Source organism: Peromyscus eremicus, chromosome 5 (assembly GCF_949786415.1).
Source record: "Peromyscus eremicus chromosome 5, PerEre_H2_v1, whole genome shotgun sequence".
Classification (NCBI taxonomy): domain Eukaryota; kingdom Metazoa; phylum Chordata; class Mammalia; order Rodentia; family Cricetidae; genus Peromyscus; species Peromyscus eremicus.
Genome location: NC_081420.1, coordinates 40,882,752 through 40,894,202, shown reverse-complemented (window position 1 = coordinate 40,894,202; position 11,451 = coordinate 40,882,752). Strand labels below are relative to the sequence as shown.

General features: G+C 38.7%; 1 protein-coding gene and 1 non-coding gene across 2 annotated transcripts; both read left to right on the top strand.

Moving 5' to 3' along the window:
* Positions 1-2,326: 2,326 nt before the first annotated feature.
* Positions 2,327-3,268, top strand: LOC131910458 (olfactory receptor 2W1). Its single transcript, XM_059262389.1, has one exon. It carries the CDS (start codon positions 2,327-2,329, stop codon positions 3,266-3,268), a length of 942 nt encoding a protein of 313 aa, XP_059118372.1.
* Positions 3,269-7,384: 4,116 nt separating this feature from the next.
* Positions 7,385-7,503, top strand: LOC131912160 (5S ribosomal RNA). The gene has a single exon (XR_009379565.1). It is a non-coding gene; the product is annotated as a 5S ribosomal RNA (ribosomal RNA).
* The last annotated feature ends 3,948 nt before the right edge of the window (positions 7,504-11,451 follow it).

The window sequence follows — 11,451 nt, the reverse complement described above, 5'->3', positions numbered from 1 at the left end:
TATGTTCAGCAAGCTGAATAAGTGTTGTATAGATAAAATTATTTTCTCATTGACTACTACTAACTATCACTTCACTTGAGTAATGTCACAAAATAGAAGCTTAAATTTTAATGGAAAACTATAATAACTGTATATGATTTTCTACTGATATTTAGAGTGTGCTTTTTTTTCAATAGATTCTTCTCTCATACAATACATCCCAATCACAGTTCTCCCCACTCCACTCATACTACAGTGTGTTTTTATTTGTTAAAATTCACAGATAAATATATTGGGGGCATGTAGTAATGTAGTGGATAAAGAAAAGAAACTTGGGGATAAAGTCTGCTTTCTTGGAATTTTACCAGTGTCTGGGACAATACTAAACAATCCTAATACACATTTTCATGATTATATGAATTCTGGTGGTCCTGTGTTATTCTAAGCCACTTACAAATTTTGCTCATTTGATTTTTTTGCCCCAGCAATAGGTGTTTCTATTGTTCACACACACAAAAAAAAAATTATGGACAACTGAACTCAGCAGTTTTCTTAAGTTTTTCTGGTATCACATAGTAAATGATGGGAAGAGATGAGACATAAATGAAAGATTTATTTTTAAGAGTGAAAGTTGGCTTTATTATGCTTAAGAGAGGAGAAATAGTGACAGAAAGAGCATTCTACTCTTTAAACTATTGTCTAGAGGTGAGCAGCCTCCTTATAGTTTCACAGCTAAGTTAAAATTGTATTACCAGTTCTGTATACAATCGGGCTGTGAGAACAATATTCATAAAAGAATTGTGAGCATAGTACAGTTCTTCAAGAAATAGCTTCTCCCCTACCCTATAGGATAGGAGGAGATGTGTAAATATATAACAAGAAAGTAGATTCAACACGCCAGGATAAAGAGCACAGATATGCATGGTTAGAGCTTGACATTCAGAGAACAATTTGTTTCTAATTCTACTTAGAAGTTCATACAACTGTACTACAAATTCACACTAAGAGGAGAGTCAGAGAACTCACTGATGGCAGGGCCATAAAGTACCCATGAACCAGAGCAAGTAATCCATGCTCAGGAGAAGCAACCAAAGCTTCAGCCCCACAACCTCCAGAACATGGTGAATACAGAACCTCGCAGGGGAGAAAACTTTCCTTTAGAAATTGCAGCTCTCACAACCTCACCTTCCCAGGTAGGATTTTGTGCAATTTGCATGTATCACCCAATCAGTGTCTTTCTTCTGGACTTCAAACTCTTGAACACAAGTTCTTTACCTCTGTGTCATATTGGCTCTCTGTAAGAGTTCTATATACATGAATAATCTAAGAAGAATGCATGTATGTGCCTGTTTCCCATGCTAAGAATTAACAGGTAAATATAAAAAACAATAAAAATCTTCAAAAAAAAAAAGAGGAAGCAAGGTTTCAGATATAAATGACATTTGAAATGCTTGAAAAAAGAAATAAAACAGTGAATGTGAAAAATAATGTGTAAGGTAGGAATAACAAGGCTTACACAGGTAACAAAGCACGCAGGTGCATGAAGGCAGTCTTCTAAAATCAGCTGATACATATTAACACATGGATGACAAGACCTTGATGAACCCTGAAATTGTGTAAAGGCATAAGACAAGAATCAAGATAAGGTATCACAACAGTTTAGATTAGGATGATAGTGGCTGAAATTTTTTTAAGGTGAGAGATACAATATACATATATTTTGTATTCAAATATATCAGAGTTAGTTAGAAGAAAGGCTAAGTATATAAAAAAGATAAAGGGGCCGGGGAAAACTTCTAGAATACTTACATAAAAACTAGAGGACCAAAGCTCTCTTAGAAATAGAAAAAGAAGAATGAAGAACATTTGTGCTTTTAATCTGACATTAACAAAATAGCTAAACTTATACACGACTTCACTGACCAGGCAGAAGTGTATCTTCACTAAGCTCTAACTACTTTTATAAGAAACCAGAGGGTCATGTTATTTTTCACAACCCTGTCTTTTCCAGATTTTCAGATATATATGTGAAGAATTCACACCTTGAGATAAGAGTAAATGCTTCAGGGTCATCTAGATAAAAAGAATAATCTAATATTAAATTCATTTGCCATTAAAGGATCCTCAACAGGTACAAGACAAGTTGACTATAATAGGCAACATGTATGCATTAATTCTTTCAATTATTAACCTAATTTTTCCCTGCAGCTCATTCTGTATTCTACCAATTACTTTCATAGTCTACATTAATGAATTATTTCTTGTTCTCCTTGTCACACTACTCACTACCTCCCCTCTACCTCCCTCTCCTACTCTTCTGACTGTAGAACATAAACACTGAAAGACTATGGGCCCAAGAAATTACAGTGCTCTGCATGTGTTCATCCTGCTTGGCTTCTCTGACCACCCTCAACTGGAAATGATCCTCTCTGGAGTTGTCACCTTCTTTTACGTTATTACCTTAGTGGGTAACACAGCTATCATTCTTGCGTCCCTCCTGGATCCCCATCTCCACACACCAATGTACTTTTTCCTCAGGAACTTATCTTTTCTGGATTTGTGTTTCACAACAAGCATTGTCCCTCAGATGCTGGTTAACTTGTGGGGACCCGATAAGACCATCAGCTCTGTGGGTTGTGTTGTTCAGCTTTATGTGTATATGTGGCTAGGTTCCATTGAGTGTCTTCTCCTGGCTGTCATGTCCTATGATCGTTTCACAGCTATCTGTAAGCCACTGCACTATTTTATAATCATGAATCCACGTCTGTGTATCAAGATGATTGTCATGGTCTGGAGTATTAGTTTGGCCAACTCAGTAGTATTATGCACACTCACTGTGAATTTGCCTCGATGTGGACACAACCTTCTGGATCATTTCTTGTGTGAGTTGCCAGCCATGGTCAAGATAGCTTGTGTAGACACCACAGCAGTTGAAATGTCTGTTTTTGCTCTGGGCATTGTTATTGTCCTTACGCCCCTTATCCTTATTCTTATTTCCTATGCCTACATAGCCAAAACTGTGCTCAACATGAAGTCAAGGGCAGGCCAAAAAAAAGCAATGAATACTTGTGGGTCTCATCTCACTGTAGTCTCCATATTCTATGGAACTATTATCTACATGTACTTACAACCAGGTAAGAGGGCCTCCAAGGACCAGGGCAAGTTCCTCACCCTCTTTTACACCATCATCACTCCAAGTCTCAACCCCCTCATTTATACCCTAAGGAACAGAGACATGAAAGATGCACTGAGAAAACTCATGAGGTTTTACCACAGATTGCAGAAATAAGGAGGAACTAGAAGTTATAGAAAAGTAAGGCAATGAAATCACTTCTCTAATTTAGATTCAAATAAGGAATGATCTTTGGATCATAGCAATCAATGGTTGAAGTAATTCTTACATACAGAACTTGTATGGATGCAAACAACTTGAGGACCATCATGCAGATCTTCAGGTTTCTAATCATTGGCTTGTTCTCAGGGAATACATGTCACTAAGGATCTCTGTTTGCTAAAATGTAGCACAAAGGGACTCTAAATGTAAACTTGAATGCGTTTTAACTTATTTGGCAGCCCCATGGAAACTGCTTTGTCTCATTCTGTATTTTCTGTTAATGCTCACATATTCTAAAACATTGACCCAAATTATTTCATGCCCATTGTATTTTGCACATTAAATAACCATACACAAATAATTTGAAGTGTTTATTTATCTGTCTGTCTGTCTATTTTCAAGTTAGGTTTTCATGAAACCAAGACTCTCTCGAACTTCTTATGTATCTGGGATGACCATGAGCTTCTTGATCCTCCTGCCTCAACCTCAAAATACTGGGATTATAGGCATGTGTCACCACAAGTCCATGTTACAGCCACGTGCCACCACACCCAGTCTGTAAGGTGCTCTGGATTGAATCCAAGGCTTCATATATGCTAGGTAATTCCTCTGCCAACAGCACTATATCCCCAGCCTTATAAATAATTTTGTATATTGAATCTTTTTGAGATAATCCATTTATTCATATTTAGCACAGATAATGCAATATGGTAGCAATCATAATAAAGGTTACCTAAAGAGTGACTTGTTTACCCTTTGTTCAGTGATACTTGGTACTAACATCTTTTGCAATTGCCTATTTTTTTTCCTGAGATACACAAATGAAAGCACACAGATTAAAGTGTTTTAAAAGTGACCAACAGAGGGCTGGAGAGATGTCTCAGTGGTTAAGAGCATTTGTGCGTCTTCCAGAGGACCTGAGTTTGATTCCCAGCACCCACATGTCAGCCTGCAACTGTCTCTATCTCTAGTTCCAGGGGAATCTGGCACCCTCTTCTGTCCCCCAAGGACATCAAGCACACATGTGGTACATAGCCATCTATTCAAGCAAAACTAAAATAAATTTAAAGGTGACAACACAATCTTGCTTATTTCTCAATCATTCACAAAAAAATATATTCCATGGTTATCTCAACTTTAATGAAAAGGGAATATGATGAATTTGATACCAGTTATAATTTTGATGTATGCTATGGAATTTGTGAGACTGTTAAGAGGTATTGTAATGTTTCCATGTGATGAAATTTCATAAGTTAAATGAAATTTTTATTTCTATATATCATGATATTTAGCTCTTACAAAAAATAGTACTTTATTCAGACTTTCATATTTTCTATTATCTGATATCCTTCTCCAAAAGATCTCTTTTTGATAATTTCAATAAATCAGCCAGGCAGTGGTGACACACACCTTTAACCCCAGCACTTGGAAGGCAGAGTCAGGTGGATATCTGTGTTAGCGGCCAGCCTGAAATACAGAATGTGTCAGGACAGCCAGGGCTACACAGAGAAACCCTGTCTTGGAAAAAACAATATATAGATAATTTCAATAGATCAAGATAGAATTCACAGAATACCTTGATAAAATCTAAAAATGTCATGATATTTTTCCTCTATTGCTTCATAATTCATGAGATGTGAAGAAAGAAGTCATTGGAAGCTTACTTACTTAGCCAATCAAATGACACTATAACATCACATAAAACACATTTAATACAGAATAGGATATTGTCAAATTTTTTTCTTCCTCCTCATATCTCTTTCAAAGTTATATTCAAAACAGCTCACCATTCCACAACAGAGACTACAAATTTGTGGCATGAATACCACCCTACTCATTATTCTGTTTTGTGAGTGTTTTTCTAATCTTTGTAACATTTGTGACTAGTGAAGTTCAGTTTTATAGTAATCACTTCCTAGTTTTAATAAACTCAATATGTAAACCATACAGTAGTTCTAAACCTCCAGGAGAGCTTTACACTGTCTACCTAAAATTGTTTGTCTGTGCATGTCCAATTTTTATTTCTCTTTGGTTTGTTTTTTCTGCATTTATTCTAGAAATTAAATTAAACCTCAAATACTTTTGTTTATCTGAATTTAGATATTTAAATCATTGCAGAAAATATATATGCTGAATTATAGTTAAAATATTGAACTTCTAGGAACTAATCAATGCCCTTGTGAGCTGATCAGTCTGATCTGACATGAATAACCTGTGACAGGAGATGTAAATGACAATAAATAATAATGATAATTAAATTGAATTATCACTTTAATAAATCGCTTTTTTGTGGGTTTTTTGTGGGCTTTGTTTGGTTTGGTTTTTTGAGACAGAGTTTCTCTGAGTAGCCCTGGCTATTGTGGAACTCACTCTGTAGACCAGGCTCGCCTCAAACTCACAGAAATCCACCTGCCTCTGCCTCCCAAGTGCTGGGATTAATGGTGTGTGCCACTGCCACCCAGCAATAAATTGCTTTTTTGAAGAAGGAATCAGGTCAATATTCATGAGACTGTCCACACTGGAAAAATCTCCACACAACAGGATCAATACTTTTAAAAGCATATACAATATGAGGAAAGGACAGAGAAGACAAACACTGAACTAGAAATCAGACCAGATTTGAATCTCACATTTTCCTTGATTAAAAACAAATCTCAGCTACAGTACACATCTGTCATACCAGCACTCAGAAGGCTGAGGCAGGAGAATTGTAAGTTCCAGAACTATCATGTCTCAAATAAAGAATAAGATAGAATAGAGTGGAACAGAACAGAATCTAACCTTTCAGTGCGTCCAGGTCTTCATTTCCTAGATTTAAGGTGGATTACAAACAGGCTTTCCCCTTCTCCTGTTGACGCTTTCACTGATTCACTCCACTTAGCCTTGTGGTTTTCCGCTCTTCTTTTACATAGATTAAGTTCATCCAGAGCAAACAGCAAAGTACTCTTCTGAAATACGGAGGCACTTAGGCTGGCTTCCAAAAATAGGACAGTGACAGGTGTCAGTGTCACAACTGCTTCCAAGGTCCCTAAGGTTAGCAAACAGCAAATGGGACAAAACTAAGTCAATGTACTTTTTGTTCCCTGTGAAATGAAGGAGCATATGCATAAGCCAGGGGCCAGCTTTTCTTTCACTAAAATACGATTATATCATTTCATTTCCCCATTCTCTCTCCTCCACCTAACCCCTTATATGCCCCATTTTACTGACTCTTGAATTCATGGCCCCTTTTTCTTTGTTATTGTTATATATATATGCATCAATATATAAATATAACTTTCTCGGTCCATTTAGTGTTCCTTGTATACCTATAATTTAAGGGCTGAACGGTTGACATTAGCTAACCAGTTAGGGGGCTCATCCCTGAGGAAGACTGTTCCTCCTGCTCTCAGAATCCCTTGGTTGAATACAGTTCTTGGTTTAGGAATGGAGCTCTGTAAGATTGTGCCCTTCTGTATTAGCATGTCTGTAGGTATCACTTTCTGTTTAGGCAGGCCCTGTTCATTTTGTGAGTGTAGCTTCCCTGGCATTTCGAGAAAACACAATCGAATAGCAGACATCTTGCTACTCTGGCTCTTAAATTGAGAAAATGCCTACGTAAAATTTGCCTGAAAGCAAGTCTGTAGTGCATTTTCTTAATTAACAATCGATGGGGAGCGTGGCAGCTGACTGGGGGTGATAACACCCCTGGGCAGGCAGTCCTGGATGACATAAGAAAACAAAATGAGGAGGACATGAGGAACAAACCAGTAAGCAATGTTCGTTCCTCCACAGCCTCTGCTTCAGTCCCTCCCTCCAGGTTCCTGCCCTGAGTTTCCTTACTGATGGACTATTAACTAGAAGTAAAAGGGAAATAAACACTGTCATCTCCAAGTTGTTTTTTGGTCATGGTATTTTATCACAGTAGTAGAAACCCTGACTCTGACAGACCCCTTGCCAACTTGGCACACCAGTACAATACTATTAAACAATAACCGTTCCCTTCCTGCTTATCCCCAATATCTCACATTAATGTCAATATCACCATATAAAACATTCCAACTTTTAAAGTCTTTAAAAATTCAAACATGAGTCTACGGCCATACCACCCTGAACGCGCCCGATCTCGTCTGATCTCGGAAGCTAAGCAGGGTCGGGCCTGGTTAGTACTTGGATGGGAGACCGCCTGGGAATACCGGGTGCTGTAGGCTGAAAAAAATTAAAAAAAAATAAAAAAAAATAAAAATTCAAACATGAGCCGGGTGTGGTGGTGCACACCTTTAATCCCAGCACTTGGGAGACAGAGGCAGGCTGATCTCTGTTGAGTTCAAGGACAGCCTGGTCTGCAAGTTCCAGGACAGCCAGGGCTGTTACACAGAGAAAGCCTGTCTCAAAAAATCTAAAAAAAAAAAAAAACTTAAAAGTATCCGAAAAAAGACATCCAAAGTTTCTTTTCCAAGTTCAAAGCCTCTCTAAAATATCCAGAGTCTATCTAAAAATCCCCAAATCTCTATAACAGTTCTTGAGGCTCACACTAGTTCCATTCAACACTTGCTGCTGTCCTTGGTGGATGTCTTATGGTACTGGCATCTCCAAAATATTGGGCTCACCAGTAAAACTGCAGTGCATCTTCACCAATGGCCTATTCTGGACTCTCTTCAGGGAGTCTGACACTGGTACATGGTGCCAAGCCTCAACTTCTCCCCATGACCTCTTCATTCCTGGGGCATCTACTCCAACTGAGACTGCATATTCAACAATGTCCTCTCTTAACCTCTCATAGTACCAAGCCTTAGCTGCTCTCCATGACCACTTCATGACTTCAAAACCAGTACCATCTTGGAGATTCCTACCAATTATCAAGTTTGAGTGCTGGCATAGGATGCAGCCTCTGCCCCTCTGAACAGCTTCTATGTACTGACCTGAGGACACGTGTCTCAGAATTTCACCTCAATGATACTGGTGTCTTCTTAATTACTAGTAATTTATCAGCTCTAGCTACCCAGCATCAATTGTACCAAGAAAGCAAAGGTTTCACTTTATTGGTTCTGGTCTCTTGTTAATCCCAGTTGAGTCTTTGCCCTGAGCTGACCAAAACAGATTGTTAATTGAAAATATCGAACATATGGCCACAGTAGAGTCATTGCTTCCTCTGAAACTTCACAAACCAGGCATCTCAAGAGTCTTATCTTCCAAGCTCCCATAAAGCAGCCCACTGAGATCTGAGCACTAAACAGCTTTTCTAGCCCAAAGTTCAAATGCTACTATAATTCTCCAAAAAATTTCATGATCATGTCATTCAAAACCCCATGATCCGGTGCCAATTTCTGTTAGGGTTTCTATTGGTATGATAAAACACCATAACCAGAAAGCAATTTGGTAAGGAAAGTGTTTATTTTTGCCTTGCACTTCTACATCAGAGTTCATCATCAAAGGAAGTCAAAGCAGGGACTCGAGGCTGGAACCTGGAGGCAGGAATTAAGCAGAGGCTGTAGAGGAATGCTGCTTACTGGCTTGCTCCTCCTGCCTTCCTCAGTTTGTTTTTTTATACTATTCAGAACTAGCTGTCCAGTGATGATGACACTACCCACAGTGAGCAGGGTCCTCCCACACCAATCATCAACCAAGAAAATGCACTACAGACTTCCCGACAAGTCAGTGTTATGGAAGCGTTTTCTCAGTTAAGATTTCTTCTTCCGTGGGCCTCTCTAGCACTTTGTTTCTTCCTATTCTCATGTGGTCTTCATTTACCATGGTCTCCTATTCCTTGTTCTCCCTCTCTGTTTTTGATCCAGCTGGGATCTCCCACTCACCCAAGCTCTCTTTCCCTCGACCCTCGCCCTTCACTACCCCCACTCCTGTCCAGGCTGTTCATGTAGATCTCATTCCATTTCTCTGTCGTTGGGCGATCCCTGTGTCTTTCTTGGGGTCCTGTTTTCCAGGTAGCCTGCCTGGTGATGTGAGTAGCAGTCCAGTCATCCTTGTTCCACATCTAGTATCCTGTTATGAGTGAGTACATACCATGTTTGTCTTTCTGAGTCTGGGATACCTCACTCAGGATGATTTTTTCTAGATCCATCCATTTGTCTGCAAACCTCATGATGTCATTGTTTTTCTCTGCTGAGTAGTATTCCATTGTGTATATGTACCACATTTTGTTTATCCATTCTTCAGTTGAAGGGCATCTAGGTTGTTTCCATGTTCTGGCTATTACAAACAACGCTGATATGAACATAGCTGAACAAGTGCTCTTGTGGTGTGGTTGAGCATTCCTTGGGTATATGCCCAAGAGTGGTATAGCTGGATCTTGGGGGAGATGGATTCCCAATTTTCTAAGAAATCGCCATATTGATTTCCAAAGTGGTTGTACAAGCTTGCATTCCCACCAGCAGTGGAGGAGAGTTCCCCTAGCTCCACATCCTCTCCAGCATAAGGTGTCTTCAGTGTTTTTGATCTTAGCCATTCTGACAGGCGTAAGGTGGTATCAGTGCTAGAGAGGCCCACAGAAATCCACAAAGATACCCCCACAACAGACTGCTGGCAATGGTCGAGAGACAGCCCGAACTGACCTACTCTGGTGATGGGATGGCCAAACACCCTAATTGTCGTGCTAGAAACCTCATCCAACTACTGATGGATCTGGAGGCAGAGATCCATGACTAGGCCCCAGGTGGATCTCTGGGAGTCCAATTAGCGAGAATGAGGAGGGTTTATATGAGAGAGAATTGTTGAGACCAAGGTCGGATAAAGCACAGAGACAAATAGCCAAACAAACGGAAACACATGAAATATGAACCAATGGCTGAGGGGTCACCAACTGGATCAGGCCCTCTGAGTGGGTGAGACAGTTGATTGGCCTGATCTGTTTGGGAGGCATCCAGGCAGTGGGACCGGGTCCTGTGCTCATTGCATGAGTTGGCTGTTTGAAACCTGGGGCCTATGCAGGGTCCCTTGGCTCAGCATGGGAGGAGGGGACTTGACCTACCTGGACTGAGTCCACCAGGTTGATCTCAGTCTGTGGGGAAGGCTTTGCCCTGGAGGAGATTGGAATGGGGGGCGGGCTGGGGGGAAGGTGAGGGGGGCGGGAGGGGGGAGAACAAGGGAAGCTGTGGCTGATATGTAGAACTGAATTGTATTGCAAAATAAAAATTAAAAAAAAAAAAAAAAAAAAAAAAAAAACATGGGCTCTGGGGATCTAAATGAAACGTCCTCATACTTGAAAAGCAAACACTGTCACCCACCAAGCTATCTCTATAGCCCAAAGAATCTATTTATAAGCCTACAAATTTATTTTTACTTCTCTACAAGAAAGTAATGACTATGTAGTCATTAAATTTGGGAAAATGTACAATGAACAAAATAAATTAAAAAAAAAAAAAAAAAAAAAAAAAAAAAAGATTTCTTCTTCCTAAAAGCCCCCAGCTTGTGTCAAGTTGGCATAAAAAAAATAACATAATTTCTTTTAGGGTCTCCAACTTAATGGAGTACAGGTTTTAAATTATTCCTTTATAATATTCTGAATTTCTTTGGTGTCTGTTGTACTGTTTCCTTGTTCATTTCTGGTTCTGTTCATTCAGATGCCCTCTTTCTTTGTTTTTGTTAGTTGGGCCAAGATTTTGTTTATCTTCTCAAAGAGCCAGCTCTTAGATTTGTTGATTCTTTGTATTGTTTTCTTTGTTTCCATTTCATTCATTTCTGCTCTGATTTTTATTATTTCTTGCCATCTACTGGATTTGGTTTGGTTTGTTCTTGTTTTTTCCAAATTATTAAATTAAATCATTAATTAATTTATCTATGCTCTTTCTGATTTTTTTTTTAATGTAGGTACTTAGAACTATGAATTTCCTTGATTTGAGTGTACTCCAGAGATTTGGTTGTGTTGTATTTCATTCTTGTTTAGTTTCAGGAAATTTTGTTTTCTTTCTTAGTTTTATCTTTGACCCATTCATCATTTAGTAATGAGTTGTTTAATTTTCAGAAGTTTGGGAACTTATTAAAGTTTTTTTTTGCTATTTTTAAGTTTTATTGCATTGTGATCAAATAGGATACCTGGAGTTATTTCAATTTTTCTGAATTTATTTTTTTTATTTTTTTTTTTATTTTTATTTTGCAATACAATTCAATTCTACATATCAGCCACGGATTCCCTTGTTCTCCCC